The sequence below is a fragment of the Ochotona princeps genome, chromosome 33 (assembly GCF_030435755.1).
Source record: "Ochotona princeps isolate mOchPri1 chromosome 33, mOchPri1.hap1, whole genome shotgun sequence".
NCBI lineage: Eukaryota > Metazoa > Chordata > Mammalia > Lagomorpha > Ochotonidae > Ochotona > Ochotona princeps.
The window spans coordinates 4,214,042-4,237,134 of NC_080864.1; the positions used below are offsets into that span (position 1 = coordinate 4,214,042).

The window sequence follows — 23,093 nt, forward strand, 5'->3', positions numbered from 1 at the left end:
CAATAATCCCCGCCTCCTGACGCTGTCCAGTCCAATCAGCTACGTATCCATTTTTCTGCTCCGCCAATCGGCGCTGGCGGCTGGCCGCCGGCCGCGTGGCTGCGGCGGCACCCTCGGGCCGCCAGAGGGCGATGCGGCGGGGGAGACGGGGCAGGCCCCACCTCCTTTGTCCGCCCTGCCCTCCTATTGGCCGTCGCGGGGGGTCGGGGGCGGAGACCGCGGCGGCGGGGGCGGGGACCGCGGCGGCGGGGGCGGGGACTGCGGCGGCCGGGCCGGACAGCGGCGGGCCGGCCAAGGGCCAGGCAGCGGCGCGGGCGCTGCGCAGCCGGTGCGCGGGCCGGACGGCGAGCTCCAGCTCCCAGCCCCGGGCTCGCCGCGGCCATGGACGCTCTACGTCAACGCTTCGAGCGGTTTCTGGAAGAGGAGAACCCTGCCGCCGGGGCGCTCCGAGCGCTCGAAGTCAGGACCGGAGTCGAGAAGCGCTATCTCGCCGTGGGTGAGCCTCGGGTGGGGGTCGGGGGTCAGGGGTCAGGATGGCCAGGGGGTCCGTCCAGCTGCCCGGGGGGTGCCGGGGTTGGGGGTCCATCCATCTCCCCCAGGGGGTACCAGGGTCGGGATCGGGGGCCTGTCCTGCTGCCCGGGGGGGGGGGGTGCCAGGGATCGGGGGTCTGTCCTGCTCCCCGGGGGTGCCAGGAGTCAGGGGTCCATCCATCTCCCCCAAGGGGTACCAGGGTCGGGATCAGGGGTCTGTCCTGCTGCCCGGAGGGTGCCAGGGGTCAGGGATCAGTCCAGCTCCCCCGGGGGGGTGCCGGGGTCGGGGATCTGTCCATTTCCCCAGGGGGTGCCAGGGGTCAGGGTCTGTCCAGTTGCCCCGAGGGTCCTGGATCAGGGTGTCAGGGTTGGGGGTCCATCCAGCTGCCCCAGAGTTGCCAGTAGTCAGGGGGTGGGGTGGGTGGGGATGGTGGGTCCGTCGAACTGCCCCACAGCTGGTGCAATGAGCAAAGGACAGGGGACTCTGGCCTGAGATCCGGAGGACAAGGGTGGGACTGACCGGGGCCAAGGTCATGGACAGCGGGCACGAGGCTCCGGTCTGTCCTTCCCCGCCCCCCACGGCCCCTGCTCCTGCCCCTGTCGGGTAGGCGGAGGTCCGCGCCTGGGCAGCCCTGCTGGACATGTCTGTCTGCCCAGGAGGTCATTTTTCTCCCATCTCCCTGCCAGCCAGACAGGCTGAGCAAGGTCCATGGTTGGTCAGTGGCTCCTGGCCAGCAGGCCCAGGCCACACCGCACCCCTACACATCCCCACACACACCCTGCATGGGCACATAGGGCCCCTGACCTCTGTTCTTGTATTATCCGTTTCTGGTTCCAGAGGGGAGGGGTTTAGGTCACAGGACACGGGCGGGGAGAGGCCAGCTGGCAGGCCAGAAGTCACCGGGGGCTGGGGGCATGCTGAGGGGAGAGGAGGGGGCTTGTGCGGTCTGGAGCAGCGGCCCAGGAGCACACACACGGACACTGCACCCACCCATCTGTTGCCGCTCTCTGGGGCTTACCCAGCCCTACATCCTGCTTCTGCTGAGCCTGCAGGAAAGTGGATTTACACAGGGGGTGCTGGGGGAGCACTCGCCAGGGCCCTGGCCCCGGCAGCCGCCCAGGGCCAGCAGGTGGAGCATGGCGGCTCTGACCTTGGACCCGCCAACGGTCCACTTCCTGCAATTAGTAGGGGAGGCAGCTCAGCACGTGGGGTGCCCAGCTCTGCTGTGTCCATCAGATCAATCATGGCCCAGGACCTGAGTGGGCAGCTGTCCCCACAGAGGAACAGGGGGCAGAGGGACCGACCCTGTCCCTCTCCAAGGGAGACAGAGCGCCCATCACGCTGGAAGGCGAGGTTGGGTGTCTGGGGGTGGTGTTAGGGCTGTCACAACCAGAGTACCCCAGCTCCCTGCCCTGCCGTGCCCAGAATGCCTCTCCATGTCTTGTCCCAGCCCCTCTCTGGGGCAGCCATGGTGGCAACCATCCTGTGGGGAAGCATGTGGGACCCCAGTCCCCAGCTGGCTCTGGGTGACGCACAGTACCCCCAGTCCCCGGCCGGCTCTGGGTGACGCACAGTGCCCCCCAGTCCTGGCTGGCCCTGGGTCACTCGGGCTGTCCCCTGGCCCCCACCTGCAGGAGTTGTCTCTCTGCTAAGCCTGTATCTTCTGTTCGGCTACGGGGCGCCCCTGCTGTGCAACCTCATCGGATTTGTGTACCCCGCATATGCTTCGTGAGTGCTGGTGGGCCAGGGCGGCAGTGGGGTGGGGGGCGCCGTGTGGACCCCCAACCCTGACGGGGCTGTGCCGCCCGCAGAATCAAAGCCATCGAAAGCCCAAGCAAGGAGGACGACACTGTGTGGCTCACCTACTGGGTCGTGTACGCCCTGTTCGGTCTGGCCGAGTTCTTCAGCGATCTGCTCCTGTCCTGGTTCCCTTTCTATTACGTGGGCAAGGTGGGCCCGGGGACGCCGGGGAGGGAGGTGACCTCTGACCCGGGGCCATCGCGGACCTGAGCTTGACCTCTGCCCCTACGGTGACCCCCTCACACCCACACCCGCAGTGCGCCTTCCTGTTGTTCTGCATGACGCCCGGGCCCTGGAACGGCTCCCTCCTGCTCTACCAGCGGCTCGTACGGCCACTCTTTCTAAAACATCACGTGGCAGTGGACACCGCCGTGAGCCGTCTCAGCGGGCAGATGCTGGACACAGCGGCCGGCCTAGCCCGGGACGGTGCGTGATGTGAGGGCGGCGGGGGGGGGTCTCTCCTGTCAACCTGGCCTTGTTCTAGCCCCTCACTTGCTGCCCCCCGACTGCTGCCCCCAACTGCTGTCTGCTGCTCTCTCACTGGCCACTTCTCTCCCGCACGCTCTCGGGGAGCAGTCTTACAGGCCCTGGCTCGCAGCCGGGCTCGCATCACTCCAGCAGGGGCCGGACCCCCTGCTGCCCTCGAGGCTGACCGTATGTAACCTTGGGGGTCAGGGGCTGCACACACACATGTGTGCATGTGTGTGGGGGCAAGCCTGGGCATGCATGTGGCTGACCCCTGACCCCATCCCTCTCTCTGCAGCCAAAGTCAGCCTGAGCCCAGCACACCAGGACAAGTGAAAAAGCAGTCCAGCCCGTACTCAGACCCCGGGGTCAGCAAGAAGGGCAGCTCCTCTGGCCCCCAGTCATCCACCGATGCCAGCAAGAAGGGCAGCTCCTCCGGCTCTCAACTGCCACCTGATACCAGCAAGAAGGGCAGCTCACCAGGCCCCCAGCCACCACCCAACGCCAGCAAGAAGGGCAGCTCACCAGGCTCCCGGCTACCATCTGAAGCCAGCCAGGACAGCTCCATGATCCCCCAGCTGTCCTCCGACTCCACCGAGCTCCTGTCTAGCTCTTCCAGCCAGGACAAGGCCCCCGGGACCTCGCCGCCACTCAGCTCCAGCAGCTCCCTGTCCCACTCCCCAGATGGCCACAGCTCCGGCTCCCAGGGTTATGTGGCCTCAGGCTCTGCCAGCGGCTCCCGGCTGCCCAGCAAGGTCCAGGGCAAGCTTCGTGGCCAGGCTCGGGGACGAGCCCGGGCACGGGCACACGGCGTCTCCTCCAGCCAGCCCCAGCTGCACCAGCCCCGCTCCATCCTGGCCACCAGGCCGGCGGGAGCCCGGCAGGGGCACAGGCAGCGTCCTTCACAGGGTGGCCAGCAGGCTCCCAGTGCCCGCTCCAAGCAGCGCAGCCAGCAGGCTCCCAGCGCCCGCTCCACCTCCGCCCAGCCCCCTGACGAGGCCCCAAGTGAGCTGGGAACCGAGGCTCCTCAAGCCAGCCGACAGCCACGCACCAAGTGGAGCACCACCTCCATGCCCCAGCCAAACGCGCCCTGCTGCTCGGAGTCCTCCCTGGGGTACTCATCGGAGTCCAGCACCGAGATGGCCTGCGCCTGGCCTGGCCACGGGCTGCACTGCCTACAGCGCTGCTGGCAGCTCGGGTACCCGGCCTGCTAGGGCAACGCAATAAAGGCTATGGTGACCAGGCCCGTGTCATCCGTGCTGGGGAGCAGGACCCAGGTGGGCAAGCAGCTTCCGGGAGCAGGTGCAGCCCGGTTCTTACACGCCCTTCTGTCCACGTCTGTTCCTCTTGGGCGTGAGCTCAGCCACGTCCCTGGGACCCCTTCGACCACGCAGAGCTCGGGGCAGTCGGTCTGCAGACAGGAGCCTCCTCTGGGCCTCCCACGTGGGTGGCAGGAACTGTGGCCCCAAGCACCCACCTCAGTCCGTTTTAGAAACTTCTAGAATGGCCGGCACTATAGCGTAGTGGGTTTGGGCACTGCCTACAATGCTGGCATCCCAGTGGGAGCTGGTTCGAGTCCCAACTGCACTAGCTCTAATCCAGCTCCCTGCCAAGGCATTCTGAGCTCCTGGCTCTGCCCTGGCCCAGACCCGGCCACGGTGGGCTAGGGAGCAAATCAGTGGATGGAAGACCTCACCCTTTGTCACTCTTTCAAATCAGTAAATCAAAAAACCCAAACAAGAGGCTCCTAGGGAAGAGAGACAAATACCCCATTGTTGGGGAGTGGGTCTGGGGCAAAAAGGAGGCGAGTCCATGGGCAAGAACGCAGCAGGGAAGGGAGCCTGGAGTGGTGGGCAGAGGTGCCCTTGAAGGGAGGTAAAGAGGAGAGCCTACAGAGCCGGCCAGGTCAGGGGCTGGGCCCTGCCATGGTCCTGAGCAGGGTGGAGCTGGAGGCTGAGGGATATGGGGGTGGCCAAGGCCCCACCCTGGGGCACGGGTGGACAGGTGGGGGACTTTGCTTTGCGGCCGACTTGGTCTTATCAGGGAGCAAGGGTGGCTAAGCATAGCTAAGCGTTCCCCCTGCCCCCCACATCCCAGCACAGGCCCACACCACAGGTACAGGAGGGCTCCTGGCCTGCCCACTCAGCCTCTCCCTCAGGTTGGGGGAGGTGTGGGCCAGGCTCAGCAGTGCCCTGTCCCAGTCAGCGTGCCTAGGGAGCACAGGGGAGGAAGTAGGGGCTGGAGGTGGGGGGAAGTCACACCTGCCTCACCAGGCACAAGCCCTGACCTTTCCCCCTCTTAATTTGCCTTTAAAAGAAGGCCGACTGACTGTTCTTCGTCTCACACCTGCTGCTGACTCATTCCCTGAGGCCTCGGCCAGGTCAAAGCCAGGCTTCCCCGGGCTGTGCGTCCCAGTGTCCCACCTGAGTGGCAGACAGAGGCCCTAGGATCTGGGCTGTCATTGCTGGCTCCCAGATTGTGTGTGAGCAGGCAGCTGGGCCAGGGTCCAATCCCATCCCAGATCCTTCTCTCAACGTCACGTCCCCACGTTGGGGGCCTGGGGTTTGGCCCTGCTGACTCACAGCCAGGCAAGCTGTTACAGTCAGGCCCAGGGTGCCCTCCTGCCCACAGCCTGACCACATGAGGGACAATTGTTGGGCTGAGCCCAGCTCCCCATGGGACGCCCACCCTGGGGGCCCATGTGCTTGAGTCTCTGACACCTAGGTGGGAGACCCCATGTGGAGTTCTGGATGTGGCTTGGACCTGACCCAGCTGGACTGCTGTGGGCACTGGTCCTGGGCACTCTGCAGGGTCCTCACCTGCCTGTGCCCAGCCTTGGCAGCCCCCCTCTCTCAGAGGGGAGCTGCAAGCCCTGCCCCACACATTGAGAGCTGCATTGAGAGCTCAGGAACCAAGTAGGGGACCACATTTATTCTCACCCATGGCACCCGGGACACAGTGGCCACCCTGACCTGGGCCTCCCCAGGCCTCCTGCCCCAAGACAGGAGCCGTCGCTTACCCACAGCCTCCACCAGGGGGCGCCATGACACAGGTGTGCCAGCCCCACATCAGGTGCCTGCTGACCGTTCCTCCCAGGACTGCCCCCATCACAGACTCCACAGCCCCAGAAGTGGGCAGGGCATGGTCAGGGGTCACGTGGTAGGTCGGGGCTGCAGGGACCCCGACTTCCCTCTGTCCTGGCTGCCCCCACGTTGTCCTCCTCTGTCTTTGCTCCTCCAGCCCCACAGGGCTGCTCCCTGCACCAGCAGCATGCATGGGTCCATCCGCCATCCCCATGGGAAAAGCCCCCCACAGGAGCCACAGGCAGGGCAGTGACCCCACCACCCAGTGTGGCAGGGGAGGGGAGTGGCCAGGGGACACCCACAGAGCCAAGTTTGTCCTCAAGATCACCCCGACTCCCTCCCAGGTAGGACGGAAGTGGGGGCCGGATGTTACGGAGCCAGAGAGGGAGGCATTGGTCATACTGTCTCTAAGCTCAGCCTAGCAGGCCAGGAGGACAGCAGGAACATGCAGGAGCTTCCTGGCAGCCAGGGTGAGAGTGGAAACAAGGAGACTCCACTCCATGTGTCCTTGGCTGCTCGGGTGGAGGCTCAGGCGGGACAGCGCCGGGCAGCCAAGCGGGCTCGGCTGTCCTCGGCAGGGCTCCAGGGCCGGGCATAGCCAGACTGGGGCAGGAACAGCCTGTCCTGGGTGCCATCGGGGCTGACAAGGCGCCTCACAGCGAGCAGGTAGTCGCGGTGGGGGGCCAGCGGCGGGCAGGGGCAGCGGCCAGGTGCCCACACGTACTCGCGGCCCCTCAGCGGCCCACGGCTCTTGTAGATGCGTTCCACGCGCACCTCGTAGCGCGTCTCCTGGGCGTGCCGGTGGCGGCCCAGCACCCGGGCCTGGAACACTGGGGCGGTGGGGTAGGCACGGAGCCAGCTTCAACACCCCCCATGGCCAGAGGGGCACCCGCAGGACGGGCTCACGCAGGAAGCGGGGCAGAGGCCAGCAGGGGAAGGGCAGGGGGTGGACAGGGCTCTCACCGAAGTCGCTGCTACAGTAGTGGAGTAACCTGTGGGCGCGCCCTCTGGCGTCCGGGCAGGGCGGGCAGGGGTCTGCAGGGGTGGGGCTGTGAGGGACTCGGGCTTCACCACCACCCACTCCTCACCCCTGCCCTGCCGGGCCTGACCACCTCACCTGGGGCCGGGGTCACGTGGCTGGCAGGGGGCTCAGGGGGCCGAGGCTCCACTTCCCGAGGCTGCGGCTGCCGCAGGGACCAGCCCAGGGCCTGCGCCTGAGCCTGGAAGGGGTCATAGCGTTCCCGGGGAAGCCAGAATTCAAATTCAATGCCAGGGTTGGGCTCTCGCAGGAGGACCTGCATGGGGTACACTGGTGGCACCATGATGATGGCCCAGCCGGCTTTCTGGCACCCCTGACCTGGCCTGCACCCCCTCTGTCTGGCCTGCACCCCCTCTGCCCAGCCTGCACCCCCTCTGGCCCGGTCGCACCCCCTCTGCCCTGGCTGCACCCCCTCTGGCCTGGTCGCACCCCCTCTGGCCCGGTCGCACCCCCTCTGCCCATCCTGTACCCCCTCTGCTCGGCTCACACTCTCTCTGCCCTGGCTGCATCCCCTCTGGCTCAGTCGCACCCCGAGCTCCTGCCACGCACCCCGTGGTGTACCTGCAGGAGCAAGTCGTGGGAGGTGGGTCCGGTGGCGCTCAGTGTCTCCTCTGGACCCGCAGTGCGAGTGTAGACCACATGGGTGCCGGCCACCTCGTAGGTGCCAGGCGCACTGAGCACCCAGTTCCCGTTGAGCACATAGTGCCCGTCGCCTCCCAGCAGCGCTGCAAGGAAAGGCTCAGCCCTGGCTCTGCCCCCCAAGTCTCCAGACCCACCCACCAGGCCCCCCCCAGCCCCGGGAACCCCAGGGGTCCCCCGACCCTGCCCTCCCGGCCCCCAAGCTCCCCGAGTCCCCCGAGCCCCAGGCCCCTGTACCCAGGTGGTTGTGGCTGCGGTGCCCCACGCGGATGTGCCTGGCTCCCTCAGGGATCAGCGTCACATTCCAGTACCCCGCCCAGGCACCTGCAGGGGTGGCAAGGGGTGAGTGGGCCTGGGGTTGGAGGGCGATGCGCGGGGTGGGGGAGGATCCTGGGTGGCATTGGAGACCCTCCCAGGGAGGGGTTTGGGGGTCCAAGGACAGGCCAGCAGGGTTGAGGGGTCAGGCTGAGGGGTCAGGCTGAGGGGTCGGGCTGAGGGGTCATGCTGAGGGGTCAGGCTGAGGGGTCGGGCTGAGGGGTCAGGCTGAGGGGTCGGGCTGAGGGGTCAGGCTGAGGGGTCAGGCTGAGGGGTCGGGCTGAGGGGTCAGGCTGAGCGGTCGGGCTGAGCGGTCGGGCTGAGGGGTCGGGCTGAGGGGTCATGCTGAGGGGTCGGGCTGAGGGGTCATGCTGAGGGGTCGGGCTGAGGGGTCGGGCTGAGGGGTCGGGCTGAGGGGTCATGCTGAGGGGTCGGGCTGAGGGGTCGGGCTGAGGGGTCGGGCTGAGGGGTCGGGCTGAGGGGTCGGGCTGAGGGGTCAGGCTGAGGGGTCATGCTGAGGGGTCGGGCTGAGGGGTCATGCTGAGGGGTCATGCTGAGGGGTCATGCTGAGGGGTCGGGCTGAGGGGTCGGGCTGAGGGGTCATGCTGAGGGGTCGGGCTGAGGGGTCGGGCTGAGGGGTCAGGCTGAGGGGTCGGGCTGAGGGGTCGGGCTGAGGGGTCAGGCTGAGGGGTCGGGCTGAGGGGTCGGGCTGAGGGGTCAGGCTGAGGGGTCGGGCTAAGGATGACCGGGCTGAGGGGTCAGGCTGAGGGGTCAGGCTGAGGGGTCAGGCTGAGGGGTCGGGCTGAGGGGTCAGGCTGAGGGGTCAGGCTGAGGGGTCAGGCTGAGGGGTCGGGCTGAGGGGTCAGGCTGAGGGGTCAGGCTGAGGGCGGCTGGACTGAGGCGAGAGTCTGACAGGGTGGGGCTGGCAGTCACCCGCGTCCCGGAACACGCGTTGCACCCGCAGGCACGAGTCGGCGGCGCCCCCGCAGCGGCCGCATTGGTCCTCCGTGGCGCCGGATCCCAGAACTCCATCACAGCCCGGGCTCTGTAGGGAAGGCACGAGCGGGGTGGGGACGCGGGGCGGGGCCACGGGGCGGGGGCGGGGCCAGTACGAGAGGGCGGGACAGTGATGGGGGGCGGAAGTGAAAAGTGGGCGGGCCCCGCGGACAGCTATCTGTGGGCGTGACCCGGGCTATAGGGGCGTAGCCCCGGTGGGTGTGGCCCGGGAGGGTGGTGGGCGTGACCCAGGCGGCAGGGGCGTGTCACTGGTGGGAGGTGGGCGTGTCACTGACACCGGGGGCGTGGCTCTGGCGGGGCGGGCGGGACCCGGGTACCAGGGGCGGTGCCTGGCGGGAGGTGGGCGGGGCCTTGCGGTGGGCGGGGCCGGAGAGCCTGCACCGACTTGCAGCATCGGGGGGCCTTGGTGCAGCCCGCCCGGTCCTTACGAGGCAGCGTCCGGCCACGCAGAGCTCCGGGGCGCCGGGGCTGCAGGGCGTGCCGTCCAGGACGCGGCCGAAGCTGTGGTAGAAGGCCTGTCCCTCCGCCAGGCAGTTGAGGTCGCACTGGTTGGGCGCTGGGGGCACAGCAGTCGTCATGGGGTGCCCCGCGCGCCCCTCCATCCCCCTGCATCTCCCCCAAGGCCCCCCACGCATCCCTGCCTGCACTCACCACCGTGGAAGGGCACCCACTGGTAGGTCCTGTGGGTGCCCAGCACAGGAAGGCCGTTGTACAGGGCGCACTGTAGGTCTCGGAAGGGCACGGCCCCGGGGGCGCAGTCCTGCGGGAAGAGCGAGAGGCTGGGGCGGTGTGGCCTGCGAGTTGGGGGCATCTGGGGGTACCGGGGAGGGGGCGCGGCGGCGGGCGGAGCTTACAGGCAGCTGGCAGAGCCGGTACTCGTGGGAGTCCCCCCAACACGGATCTTCCCCGGGAAGCCTGCGGGAGGGCAGGGCGGCTCACGTGTGGGTGGTCACGACCCCCAGGGACCCCCTCTCCCTGGCTGGCCTGTCCACTCTCTGTCCACCCGCCTCCCCAGCCAGCCACACCCGCATTCCACCGGGATCAGCGGGATTAAAGGGCATGGCGGGCGAGCGTGGGCAGGCTGGGAGGCGGTGCTGGGGCCGGGGCGAGGCGGGACCCTGGGCTCCCCGGCTCACCGGATGCAGCGCCGGCTACGCACCGAGACGCCCCGGCCGCAGGAGCTGGAACAGCGGCTCCAGGACCCCCACAAGGTCCACTCCCTGGGACCCTACTTGGGGCGAGAGGGGCACAATGAGCCTGCAGGGATGGGGTGGGCACCTGGGTCCCTGGTCCTCTCCGGCTCATGCCACACCCCCTTACCTGAGCACCGCCCCCCAAGTCACAGCTCAGGAGGATCCCCAGCAGCAGCAACAGGTTCTGGACCGGAAGGGGTCTGGGGGAGCAAAGGAGGGCTGAGGCCCTGCCCTGTCTTGCCTGCTGCGTGGTCCCTGGCTGCTAACCGAAGCCGTGCGGGGCCAGAGAGGAGGGGTTCACGCGGCTGTTCGCAGTACCACGGGCACCTCGGCTTCCAGCGTATACAGCGGGCGCTCAATCAGTGCACAGCGACACCCCGCCACCCTCATCCCCCTCGCCGGAGCTGCGTCTACCTTCCCGCGTGGCCAGAGGCAGGCCACTGGGGATCCCCAGGCCTGGGGGTCCCCATGAGCACAGCCAGGACCCCCGAGGCTCTGGGAGACGCTGCGGAGGCAGCCGGGTCAGCAGCGGCACCCCCTGGCCACCCCTCGGAGAGCCCTGGGGAGGGCGGGGCGGGGCGGGGTGACCTGGCCCTGGTCCAGGCGTGGCGTCATGGCCTCATCCGCGAGGGTGTGGACCGAGCAGCGCGGGGGCCTCCTGCAGAAGTCAGGGGGCGAGGGAAGGAGAGAAAGAAGGAGCTGGGGGAGACCCGGGCCTCCAGCCTGCATGTTCACATGCGACCCCGCACCCGGAGCAGGGGAAACCTGGTGGCGGGGTGAGCACGGAAGCTGGGGGCCACCTCGGGCGCCAGGCAGTCAGCAGGGCTGTAGGACGGCAGGCGGGAGGCCGAAGGTCTCCGGCCCCAGGGAGGCACGCGCCGGGACACCGGAGGCGGGAACGCACGGCCCCACGGTGGCCCGGGCGCTGGGGTCTAGGGCGCGCGTGGAGCCTGGAGGACAGGGAGGGCGCCTCCTGACCTCCGACCGCCCCGACCCACTGCGCGCGAGGTGAAGGGCCAGCCTACTAGCTGACGCTTGTCCAGGACCAGACAAGCCCTCTAGGAGTCAGTTTCCCCGTAGGGGGCTGAGGAGTGGACGGTGCTCGGCTTTCTCCTCCCCACCACTTCCCCGCGCAGCGGTACCGGCCCCGAAGGAGTGCGCGGACCGACACAAGGACTTACCCGCTGCATGGAGCGCGGGAGGCTCCCGGGAGGGCGGAAGCGGCGGGCCCGAGGTGCGGGGCGGGAGTGGGCAGCGCGCGGCGGCCCCTCCCACGCGAGCGTCCCCGGGGCGCGCCCGGCCGGGCAGGGAGGGGCGGCTGCTTCGCGCGCCCCTGTGCGCCCTCGCGCGGCCGGTGCGGATCCGTCGCGGGGGGCTGCCCCGCGCAGTGGCCTGGTTGCGGGCGTCCGGGCCGCTGACGACCTTGGAACTGACCGCTCCCACCATCCAGCCCTGGGCTGCTATTCCGGGCATCCGTGCTCAGGGCCCGGGAATCTGTGTCGACCGACCCAGGGCGCCCAGCCCGGCCCCGGGAGTCGTCGGCGCTGCCCCCTCTCGGCCAGCCCAACGCCTGCTGTACCGCTTGGATGGATTCCCCCTACAAGGGAGTCCTTGTTGGCCCACCACCCCCTCCCCGGAAGTGGAGACCCCGCCAGCCAGCTGGGTGCGATCCCGGGGTTCCCCGACCCAGGCCCCAGCGCACGTGGGGAGAGACACAGGCCCGAGGCCCGATGTGGGGGGCACATTCCGGGGCGTTGCTGTCACCACTACCCGCCCTCCCAGCCAGGCCCTTGTTTTGCGCTTCTGAGCTAGGCGCGGGTCCACCCAAAGATTCGGCCCCCTAGCCACCGACCCCACATCAGTTTACCCAACCTGGCAATGGGCCTAGCAGAGGTGGTTGCACCCGAGCTCCAGGCCTCCCCACGACAGCACCGTTTCCCCACTCTGCCCATGCGGGACACAGTCCACGCCCATCCTCCCCTCACCCCTGGCAGAGGCCCCACAGCACTTCCTGGTGGGGAGGGGAGATCCTGTGTAAGTGGGGGTGGCCATGGCCCAGCCTGAGGGCCTCCTCCAGGAAGCCCAGCCCAGTCAGGGGCAGCCAGGACAAGTGGGGGCACCCTGGCAAGTATGGGAAAAGCCATTGCTGGCCGTGCACAGAGGGGAGTCAGTGAAGGAGCTGAGGGGGCCTGGGGCACAGCTGGCTGAGATGCTCATAGACCTCCTAGGGAAGGTCTGGGCCTCAGCAGGCAGCAGCTGGCACCCCCATTCCTCCAGCGAGCAAGCACATGGATGGGGTCAGCACCTGGGCTGTGTGGGACCACGGGTATGCTCAGAGACGCGAATCAGGAGGCAGGGGGTGGATAGAGGACATAGTGGTTAGTGACCAACCAGGTGGTTGGGCTGGGTGAAGTAAGCCAGACCTCAGAGGGTCAGAGGGAGGTGGGAGGAGAGATGGGGCCGGGGGCCCAAAATCCACTACTGAGTACCCACTGTGTGTACCCCTGCCTGGGTCATTGGGGACACATGAGGCCCAGGGGCCTGTCCAGAGGGCACTGCACCCTGTAGGGAGTATATACAGCAGTCACTGGGCCCTGGTGCATACAGCAAGCATTGTGCCCTGCAGTGAGTGCATACAGCAGGCCAGGGACCCCGTGCTCCCTCCACCACTTCAGGCCTTGATAATGGTGCTGCTGGCCCCAGGTCACCTGTCCCCTCCATGCTGGACCCTGCTGTGCCCACCCCGACTTGTGCATGACCCTCCTGTGCCTGCCACACTGCCTTGGCACTTGAACCCAGGGCACCAGCTTCTGTCTGGCTGGGATCCTGCAGCACAGAGGCTGTGAGCTGGCACCTCACTCCAAGGACTGCGGGCTGGGGACACGGACAGGGAAGACCGTGAGTGCCAAGGGCCAGGCCTCTGGGCAGGTCTGTGCTCCTGAAATCAGCCATCCCCGAGAAGGGATTTTCTGTTATTGCCAATCAAGAGTTCCCTTAAAAATATTTATTCATTGAGGGCCTGGCACAATAGCTCAGTGGTTAAATCCTTGCACACAATGGGATCCTATCTAGATTATGGTTCATATCTCGGCAGCCCCAGTTCCCAACAAGCTCCCTGCCTGTGGCCTGGGAAAGCAGTGGAGGACGGCCCAAAGCTTTGGGACCCTGCACCTGCATGGGAGACCTGGAGGAAGAGGCTCCTGGCTTCAGATCGACTCAGCTCCAGCTGTTGCAGCCAGTTGGGGAGTGAACCAGTGGATGGATGATCTTTTTGTTAATCTACCATTCCAATAAAAATCTCAAACTGTTAAAAAAAAAAACATATTTATTCATTTACTTGAAAAGCAGAGCAACAGAGAGAGAGCCTCCATCCGCTGAGTTACTTCCCGCATGGCTGCAATGGCCAGGGTCTGGTCAGGTGCTCCTTCCAGGTCTCCCCTGTGGGTGCGGGGCCCACGTACTTGGCCGTGCCTGCTGGGCCTCCACCTGGCCAGGGATGGCCAGGGTGCTCCCCTGCCAGGAGCCACATCCTTTCGAGGGACAGTCCTCACTAACCTCTCACGATGGTGTGTCACAGGGAGGGGCCGGCACCTACACCCAGTGTGACTCAGCTACCTGGGACGTGACACCCAGCCTGTGGGCGAGCCTCATGTCCACCACGAGACACTGAGGACCAGCAGGGTGTGGCCACGGCGGAGAGCCCTCAGCGGTCCCGGGATGCCCACGCTGGACGTGGGTTGGCTGGAAGCTAAGCATGCTGGTCCCATAAGGAGCACTGTGGCCAGGGCACATGAGATCATGGGGGCGCACACTCCCCTGTGGATACGGGCCCCCCGGTGGCTCGTCGGAAAGTGTGATCTGGTAAACCCACACCTGCCATCCGCCCAAAACATACGCACAAGGCCCTGGGCACCTGGTAGCACTCCAATGCCCTTGCTTGCAGAACTGGACACACGTTGGAGTGCCTTCGTGCCAGATACTGGGCAGCCAGGAGCAGGGGTGAGGTAAGGGGGCCCCAAGGATGCCACACTGGAGGGACACGCAGCCACATAAGGCCACACGGCGTGGGCTCTGCTCCACGAACAGGAGATGTCCAGGGGAGTACCGTGGACAGGAAAGGGGTGGCCACTCATGGAGGGCATATTTCCTTTTGGATGACAGAATGTTCTGGTGTCAGATAAAGGTGGTGACTGCACGGCTCTGTACCTAGGTCGAGGTCCATGCCGGGCGTGGGGCACGTGCCCAGGAACGCGCCAGGCACAGAGCATGTGCCAAGGTCCACGGCAGGTGTGGCTGCAGGGTACACACTCGGTACCTGGCAGGTGTTGTGGGACCCAGAGTGAGCTCTGCATGGCCAGCAGGTGTGTGTGACCAGCAGGCAGGCCTGTGGAGCCCCCTGTAGCCTTCTTCCCATTCCACATTTCACATGAGGTTTTTCACAGCACCTCGTGTCCCTGGCTGAGGGCAGTCCCACGACCCCACGTCCCAGGAGCCTCTGCAGGGAGACTCAGGATGGGCACGGATAGGAGAGGGTCTGGGTGACTGGGTGTGGGAGGGGCGGCGTCCCCCAAGTCCTCCAGAGGGGGGCCGGAGGGGTCTGCATTACAGCCTGGTTGAGGCGAAGGATGGGGTACCTTCTGCAGCAGAGCAAGGTGGGGTAGGCCTCCCCGGGGCCTCCAGGCTGGCCCTGCCCACACTTGGATTTGAGACTGCAGTGCTCCGGACTGAAGGAGAGTGACTGCGTGTGTGAAGGGTGGAGCTGCAACGAGAGAGAGATGGGGGGCTGGGGGAAGCTTTTATCTTCTGACTCACTGCCCCCAGATGGCTGCAAGGGCCAGAACTGGGCTAGGCTGAGGCCAGGAGCCAGGAGCTCCATCCGAGTCTCCCACGGGGGTGCAGGGTCCCAAGGCTTTGGGCCGCCTTCCACTGCTTTCCCAGAACACAAGCAGGGAGCTGGATGGGAAGTGGAGCAGCTGGGACACAAACCGGTGCACATATGGAATCCCACTGTGTGCCAGGTAAGGGCTTTAGCCACTGGGCTACTGGGTCTGTGTCAATTTGTTCCCACAGCAAGCAGTGTCAGTCACACCTGCAGAAGGGCAATTACTAAGCCCACTGTTACTGTTACTGTTGGGGTAGTGATGCCGACTTTGGGTGGATGTCCCAGCTTTTTCTTTCCTGGTCCTCCAACGTCCTTCTCTGCCCCAACCTCCCACACGACACTGAGCTCTCGACCTTGTCATTAACAAACAGACCCATGCAGGGGTTAAATTGCTTCTTCCTGTGGGCCTCTGGCCAGCCAGCCCGATGCCCACACAGCACCCTGGACAGACACTGTCAATCGATGGCCTGTGGAAGATGGGGTAGGGGCGGGGCCACCTTCCCGAGGGACAGGCACCTGCTTGGGGGAGGGCGCCCCAGGGCCTGGGCCAGCTTAGTCAGGTCACCTGGCAGGGACGGGAACAGAGAGTGGCCAGAGGAGACGGGGGAGGGGCAGAAGAGCAGCTAGCCTGCAAGGAGGCCAGTGACATGGGCTAGGGCTGGGAAAGGGTGTGGGGTGGCCTCCCGGAGGGGAGGGGAGGGGAGGCAGGCAGCTCCTTGCAAAGACTCCCACCCTAGCCATCTCGGTAACTGCGTCCCTCTCTCTTGATACCATGTGTCCAGGCCCTTAGTAGCCCCTGGCAGCTGTGTGCCAGCCAGAGCACTGGTTCAAGAGCACAGCCCCACTCCCGACCCCATCAGCTCCAACTCCTGCCTCATGATCCACCTTTAGGGCCAGCCCAGGCTGAGTGACTTGGGACAGCAAGCCCCCTGTCCCCGGTTGTAGGCCTGGGGGAGTGGAGGCAGGGAGCCCAGGAGATCCCACCAGGAGGCTGGGAGAGCCGCGTTTCCCGAAGGTGGCTAAGCGAAGATAAAGTGGGCAGGGCAGGTGGTGCCAAGTCCTGCCCCTACCCGCTCCACACAGGGGGCTCTTCCTGCCTGCTTCATTCCTGGGGTCCTGGGGACTTTCGTAGCTGGGAGGAGTGGACAGGGAAGCGGGGCCTGGGTTGGAGGGGCGTTCATCATGTCTCTTAATGCCTCCTGGGCCTCAGGGAGGCCTCCAGGGACTCAGTGCTGTCTCAGCAGCTGCCCGCTGACTTGAGAAACCTGCTGACGTGGGGCCCTGCTCCCAGGAAGGCGCGTCTGCAACCGGGAGCGTGGTAGCAGTCTTTGTGCCAGTCAGGCAGCCGCTGGTTCCCAGGGGAGCACCTTGGCTCCCCCTCACTCCTGCACTTCAGGATGCAGCGCCCAGGCCTGGCGGCTGAGGCCAGGGGCACCCAGGTGCAGCGTCAGCTGATAGGCACGTTGGGCAGTTCCTGGCCAGGAGGCCCCAGGGTGGAGCTGGCTGTGCTGGCTGCTGTAGCCTGTGGGCTCTGGGAGCCCAGATTCACCCCCATAGATAATCGCACTGGGGCAACCTGCTGTGCCTCAGTCTACCCATCCATTTGGGCCTAAGAACAGCATCTCTGTGTGGTCAGCGCCCAGCGGAAACCCAGGCTGAGCTCGGAGAAAGGACTGGCGTGCTGAGACTGGAAGGAAGTTGGACCCCTGGGGCACACCCCCCCAACTTACACCACCAACTGTCAGCTTGGTGCACTTGCTGTGGAGTTATGCAGCCTGGCCTGGAACCCTGGTGCCCACTGAACATACTGGCGCCCACCACATGACATACTAGGTGTGCATGTGGCAACTGACAAGGTGTTTCCTGTCCCCGGCTGCGAGGCTGGGCCTGATCCTGTAATCCTGTCTCCGGAAAATTCCAAAGCCTAGCTCCAGCCAGGGGGAGCCCGGCGAGCCCCTCCCCACGCTGTCTGTTATGTAACATTCGAAGACCAGACCCTCCAGCAGGCAGCCGTGGGGGGAGGCTGCTTGGGTCACCCCTCCACCCTGGTGACATGAACACAAGGCCAGTTCCCAGGTGAGGAGTCGGGGTGAAATGAGGCCACAGCTCAGAGGCTTCCCTGCCCCACAGGCAGCTCCCCCACGCCTCCCACCTTCCCAAATACAGTGTGGCCCCTCAGGGCCTGCCTGCAACCCTACCTCCGGGCCCCTGCCCCAGGGTGTGTCCTCCTCCGCACCACCCCAGCCTTGTGGCACCCCGGTGGTTTCTCGCCTGTTCTGAATCTCACTGTGGTTCCCCACTCCGAGGACCCTTGTGATCACAGGGACGCGCGCAGTTCCACGCAGACAGCTGGACTTTCCCCGCTCAGTAGGTTGGGAGCATCAACAGCCCGCACATCGCCCCGCAGCAGGAGCTGAGGGAGCAAGCGGGCTCAGCTCAGCGCTGGCAGCCGGCTGGCTGCTGGAACTTCTCCAGCTCGGCCTCCCCGCACGCCCACGCGGCCCCCATGCACCTGCCCCCTCTCTCCCTTCCTCAAGCTGGCCGGGACCCAGCATCTGGCTCCGCCTCCCCACCATAGCAGCAAATAAGAAGCGTCCCCGGCAGTGCGCGGGCCTCAGAGCCGGCTGCACCGCGCAGGGGTCGGGACTCCTGGGTACGCCAGTGCCCGTGCTGTACCCCGTCGGGATGGAGCCCGGGCCGCGCCGGCGGCGACGCGGGAGCCACCAGGTGGTGGCAGCGTTCCTGCGCGACCCGGGCTCGGGGCGCGTCTACAAGCGCGGGAAGCTGATTGGCAAGGTGGGCACCAGAGGCCGGGCTGTGCGGGGCTCGTCCATAGTGGGGAGCGTGGAGAGAGACGCGCAGCGGGCCCGGTCCTGTCGTGGGTGCTACGAGGCGGGAACTGGGGTTGGGGAACCGTCGTGCCATGCCGCTGCCTTTGCCTCCTGCGCTGTGTGTACCAGGTACCCTGATCCCGCTGCGCCCCGTGCACACTGCCAGTCAGCGGAGTTGTCTCCCTTGTGCACGCTTGTCCACTGAGCCGCTTGCTCCCTTCCCGCAGGGCGCCTTCAGCCGCTGCTACAAGCTCACGGACATGTCCACCAGCACCGTGTTTGCCCTCAAGGTGGTGCCCCGCCGTGGGAGTGGGGCTGGGCAGCTGCGTCCGCTTGGGAAGGTAAGCCTGTGGCATGTGCCCAGGGTCTCCAGGGAGGTGCTTGCCTTTCCCGCTGCCCAGGGCGTGGGGTGAGGCGTGGACCCTGCAAGGTGGGCCCCGGGGTCTCCAGGGAGGTGCCTGTGGTTCCTGCTGCCCAGGGCGTTAAGCCTCAGGCTGGACCCTCTGAGGTGTGCCTGCAGGTGGAACGCGAGATTGCCCTGCACAGCAGCCTGCGTCACCGCCACATCGTGGCCCTCCATGGACACTTTGCCGACAGCGACTACGTGTACTTGGTGTTGGAGTACTGCAGCCGCCAGGTGCCAGGGGCTGGGCAGGGCAAGTCAGAGGTGCCCATTTCGTGTCTTCCTGAGTGCTGTGCCCTGCCTTCACTTACTAACAGCCCCCTGTGCCCAGCTCCTGTGATCATCAGTCCAACTAACACTCCCCTGGGGCCTCCACGCTCCTGCAAGCAGCCTGGTTCTATTCAATCCCCTAGAGAGCCACCATTCCCGTCTGTGCCCACCTGCGTGCCCCTCCTGCCCTCAGTCATGCCCACCCTGCCCAGATGAACTTGGCTGTGTCTCCACGGAAACCCCACACCTACACCCACCCCAGAACGCGCCCGGCCCATTCAGGTACACTTAAGCTCACCTCAACTTTGCCTTCGGCTCCCTGAATTCACCAACGCCCATCGGACCTGGGTTGGCTCGCTGCTGGTTGCCCGCAGTCCCTGGCCCACGTGCTCAGGGCACGACAGACATTGACAGAGCCCGAGGTGCGTTACTACCTGAGGGGCCTGGTCAGCGGCCTGCGCTACCTGCACCGGCGGCGCATCGTGCACCGGGACCTGAAGCTAAGTGAGCACCAAGGCAGGGGCCCTGGGGGACCAGAGGACAGGTGCTGCGACCCCAGCCCTCACCTAACGCCCCCCCCCACACCCACAGGTAACTTCTTCCTGAACAAGAACATGGTGGTGAAGATTGGAGACCTGGGTCTGGCTGCCAAGCTGGGGCCAGGGGGCCGCTGCCGCAGGTGGGTGAAGGCTGGGAGGGTGTAGGTGACCCTGAGCCTGGCATGGATACCCAGCCTCCCTCCTTGAGCTCTCAGGAATTCCCTCCCAGAGTGCTCTGCGGGACCCCAAACTTCCTGGCCCCCGAGGTCATCGCCAGGAACGGGCACTCCTGCCAGTCGGACGTCTGGGCTCTGGGCTGCATCATGTGAGTGACCTAGGAGCCCTGGCAGGGCTGGGCTTGTGTGAGCGGTGCAAGGCAGGTTAAGTGCGGGTAGCCAGGGCTAGGCATGCGTGGGTGAGTGTGAGGGAACCCCCAAGGACTCTCATCCCCACATGCCTGGGCAGGTACACCGTGCTGACCGGCACCCCCCCTTTCATGGCCGCACCCTTGTCGGAGATGTACCAGAACATCCAGGCTGCCCGCTACCCAGAGCCCTCCCACCTCTCACCCACCGCGCGCCGCCTCATCTCCCGCCTGCTGGCACCCGACCCGGCCGAGCGGCCCAGCCTGGACCTACTGCTGCAGGATGATTTCTTCACGCAGGTGAGCACGCTGCCCGCCACCACCCCCCTGGCCCCAGCAGCCCCCAGGCCCCAGCAGCCCCCAGGGAGCTAAGGCTGGGCACCCCGTTCTGCAGGGTTTCAGTCCAGACCGGCTGCCGGCCCGCTGCTGCCACAGTCCGCCCATCTTCGCCTGCCCCCAGCCCCTGGGCGGGCTGCTCCGGAAGGTGGGCCGACTACTGCTGCCCCAGTGCGGGCCCCCCTGTAAGTACCCCAACCACATCTGTTCCCCGCGGCTGTCCTGGCCCCTCAACCTGCGCAGCAGCCCCTGAAGTCTGCTGCCTCCCTCAGGCCCCTTCACCTCCGAAGACGGGCTGGACCCTGACTCCATGGAGTGGGGCAGCCAGGTAAGAAACCAGTGTCCCTGGCCCCTTCCGAGCCCTTTCCTACATGCAGGCTCCCCTGATTCGGCCCTTCTGGACCCCTCCCTCCTGTGACCAACTCTATCTCCTGCCCCAGGCTCCCTGAGGACCCCCTGGCATGTGGGGGTGCACCTCGTCCCATTTCTGCCTTTGAGAGGCAGCTGAGGGGACAGCAGCTGCCCCAGGAAAGCCAGGCCTCTCACCCCACCCTACCCCTCAGGCCTCTGAGACCCCCACCCGCGTGCTCACACAGGGGACCCTTGGTGCTGGTCCGGAAGGTGAGCAGACCCCTGGCCGGCCATGGGATGTGCGGGAGGGGGGTCTGGAGGGTGTGACAAGACCCTACCCTCTCTGTACGTGGGAACTCCATGGGGTCCAGGCCTGTTTGTCCCCACCCCCCAGGGCCTGCAGGGAGCCTGCAGCCGGAGGTGGCAGCGGCCATTCACAGCCTGCAGCTCTGCCTGGACGCCGCCTGGCCCGGTAGGCGCCAGTCCTGCCCTAACTCTTGGTTCCCAGACAGATGCCCCCACCTCACCCAGGCCTGTCCCAGGAGGTTGGTGGTGAGAGGGGCCTCAGGCTTAGCTGGGGGGTACATTCTGTGGGGGCAGCCTTGGCTTTCTGGGCTCTGGAAGGTTCTTAGCCAGTGTTGCCTGAGAGCCAGAGGAGGGCTCGCTATGCTTGGCTGGGGCCTGGGACCACCCTGTGACGGGCCCTGTCTGCCTCCCTCTGGTCAGTGCACCGGGGGGTGCAGCCCACACCCTGGGCACCTCCGGACCTCTGCCTTCAGCTCTCCCAGAGCCCAGAGCACCCCAAGCAGGGTCTCCAGCCTCAAGGTGCTCGGGGAGCTGGAGCCGTTTGCCATGGAACACAGGAAGCCGCCCCAGGCCACTGAGGTTACATGAAGTCATGAGAGTGGGCTGCCCAAGTAGGCCTGTCAAGCTCCACTGTGGCTGCCCCGGCCCAGCGGGTGTCCTGTCACCTCAGATGCCCACTGGGACTGTGATCAGTCCCCTCCGAGGCCTCGTCGTTCTGGCCATCCCAGGACTGCTCGTACTTGTGGCTGTGGCCGTGGCACTGTCGCCCAGGCCCTCTGTGATGGCTCCCCCAGCTTCTCCCTGCTGTTGCTGGTGGGTCTGTCAATGTAGAGGACCCAGGCTTGTATCCAGCTCTGCCTGAGTCCGACTTTCTGCTCACACACTGGGAGGCAGTGCTGACCTCTCGGGTGCCCAGACGAAGCACCTGGCTCCTGGTCTTGACCCAGCCCAACCTCGGCTGCTGCGGCTATCTGGGCAGCGAGCCAGCCAGCGGGGGGAGGATCCCTACCTGCCTTTTGAAGTAAAAAAAATAAATACAAATAAAAATACCTAAGCCATCAGAGCCCCTAGGCCCTAGCCTGACCCCTCGTGCCAGCTCCCCAGGAACCCCCAGGAGAACAGCGGCTCCTGCTCTGGGCCCCCCTGTGGGCGGATGACTCCAGCAAGTATGGCTTCGGCTACTGGCTATCGGACGGAGCCAGCGCTGTCCTGTTTCGGGACGGCACCCACTTGGCATTGCGTCCCTCCATTGGGTAAGCTGTACCCTCCTTCCATGGCATGGGGGCAGAGGGACGCTCCATCAGGGAGTGGGCAAGTTGCTCTCTGCAAGGACACAGGCCAGGTGGAGGACGTCCCGGGTGGAGCAGGGGGGTGTCTGGGCAGAATGCCCGAGTTGGACGGGCTGGAGGGCAGCCAGGGTGCCTGAGCAGGTTGCTGCTCAGGGGGAGATGGTGGCATGAGCCAGACACACAGAACCATGGGAGGGGGGCAGTGTGACAAACACCCAAGACGCAGTCCTGACCTCTGGCACCACTCCCTGCCCTGCCAGCCGAGTATGCTACGTGCCACACCGGGGACAGCTGGAGATGTTCGCGCTTAGGGACGTGCCAAGCCCGCTGGGCGCCAAGCTGGCCGTGCTGCGGCTCTTCACCTGCACTATGCAGAGGCGGCTGTGGGAGGTGAGGGCTGGGGGCTGGTGGGGATTGGAGGCGGGCCCTGGCCCCTGACCAACTTCCTGGCTGAGTCCATTGGCAGCAGGGAAACCTACCCGCAACTTCGCCAGCACCTGAACCCGGCCTCTGCCTGTTGAGCTTCTTTGCATCCCAGCAGGCACTGCTTCTGCTGTTCAGTGACGGGACCGTGCAGGTGAGCCCTGGGCGGGGGAGCCGGCAGGTGTGTCGGAGGCTGGAGGGTGCAGAGGGGCTGTGTCCTCAGGTGAGAGGCTGCGGTGGAGTCTTACAGGCAACTCCTGGAACAGGAAGTTGGGGGTGATGGCTGGACACAGAGACCAGATGAGGAACCCTCGCTTGCCTGACCCCTGATCTTGTTCTCCGCCTTGGCAGGTCAGCTTTGGCGGGGGCCAGGCTCACATGGTGCTGAGTGGCCAAGGCGAGGGGCTGTGGCTGACTCGCTGGGAGCAGGGCCCACCGGGTGCCTGTTACTCGCTGGACAGCCTGAGGCGTCACGGCTGCACGCCAGCCACCCGCCAGCAACTGTGCCATGCGCTGCACCTGCTACAGAGCACCCAAGGCTCCTGAGAGGGCATCCCGCTTTGGGCAGGGAAGTGCTGGGAGACAGCTCGGAGGGACACTCAGGCCCGGCAGGGACGCCTCAGACAGTCTTGTGCTCTTCCATTAAAGCCATGTGGATGTGACCAACCTGTGTGTGTGTGTGTGTCTGTGCACGTGGCCGGCCTCTCCTGGGGGGAGGGGTGGTCTGAGGCCCTTTGCTCTCTGGCGACAGGTTGTCAACATGCACTAATGGGGGAGGGGGAAGGAGCAGGGCACGCTAGCCCAAGGCGTCCCTGTGTTAGTCCCCAGGGTCTGGCAGGGCACAACTGCTGGCCTGCCTCCCTCCCCAGTGCCCCGCCGCACCTAGGAGCCCCTAGGAGCACTGGGGAGCAATGTCCCCTCCTGTGGCCACCGCCCCTCAGGCCCCCGCCCGGCTTGTCCCCCGCTCCTGTCTGGCTGACCAGGAGACACTTGGCCATGTGGTCAGCAGCGACCTC

The 23,093-nt window shown here is 66.2% G+C and overlaps 3 protein-coding genes across 4 annotated transcripts; 2 read left to right on the forward strand and 1 right to left on the reverse strand.

Annotated features, from left to right (window-relative positions):
* Positions 1-265: 265 nt before the first annotated feature.
* Positions 266-3,274, forward strand: REEP6 (receptor accessory protein 6). Its single transcript, XM_058658120.1, has 5 exons — positions 266-496; positions 2,167-2,260; positions 2,344-2,482; positions 2,590-2,758; positions 3,096-3,274. Exons 1-5 carry the CDS (start codon positions 382-384, stop codon positions 3,131-3,133), a joined length of 555 nt encoding a protein of 184 aa, XP_058514103.1. The 5' UTR covers positions 266-381; the 3' UTR covers positions 3,134-3,274.
* Positions 3,275-6,295: 3,021 nt separating this feature from the next.
* Positions 6,296-11,528, reverse strand: ADAMTSL5 (ADAMTS like 5). 2 transcript variants are annotated; one of them, XM_058658099.1, is made up of 14 exons: positions 11,265-11,528; positions 11,062-11,139; positions 10,498-10,741; positions 10,211-10,283; positions 10,027-10,118; positions 9,745-9,805; positions 9,542-9,650; positions 9,319-9,446; positions 8,807-8,918; positions 7,796-7,882; positions 7,481-7,644; positions 6,998-7,175; positions 6,844-6,915; positions 6,296-6,710 (listed from the first exon to the last, which is right to left on the reverse strand). In XM_058658099.1, the coding sequence occupies exons 3-14, from the start codon at positions 10,551-10,553 to the stop codon at positions 6,409-6,411; spliced, it is 1,434 nt and encodes a 477-aa protein (XP_058514082.1). In that variant the 5' UTR covers positions 10,554-10,741; positions 11,062-11,139; positions 11,265-11,528; the 3' UTR covers positions 6,296-6,408. The 2 variants fall into 2 exon arrangements, with proteins under 2 accessions (XP_058514082.1, XP_058514081.1); XM_058658098.1 differs by lacking the exon at positions 11,062-11,139.
* Positions 11,529-17,491: 5,963 nt separating this feature from the next.
* PLK5 (polo like kinase 5 (inactive)) lies at positions 17,492-22,724 on the forward strand. Its single transcript, XM_058657637.1, has 13 exons — positions 17,492-17,761; positions 18,024-18,137; positions 18,317-18,433; positions 18,844-19,148; positions 19,238-19,333; positions 19,474-19,672; positions 19,767-19,893; positions 19,981-20,122; positions 20,305-20,329; positions 21,452-21,618; positions 21,915-22,044; positions 22,121-22,231; positions 22,429-22,724. The coding sequence occupies exons 1-13, from the start codon at positions 17,651-17,653 to the stop codon at positions 22,621-22,623; spliced, it is 1,839 nt and encodes a 612-aa protein (XP_058513620.1). The 5' UTR covers positions 17,492-17,650; the 3' UTR covers positions 22,624-22,724.
* The last annotated feature ends 369 nt before the right edge of the window (positions 22,725-23,093 follow it).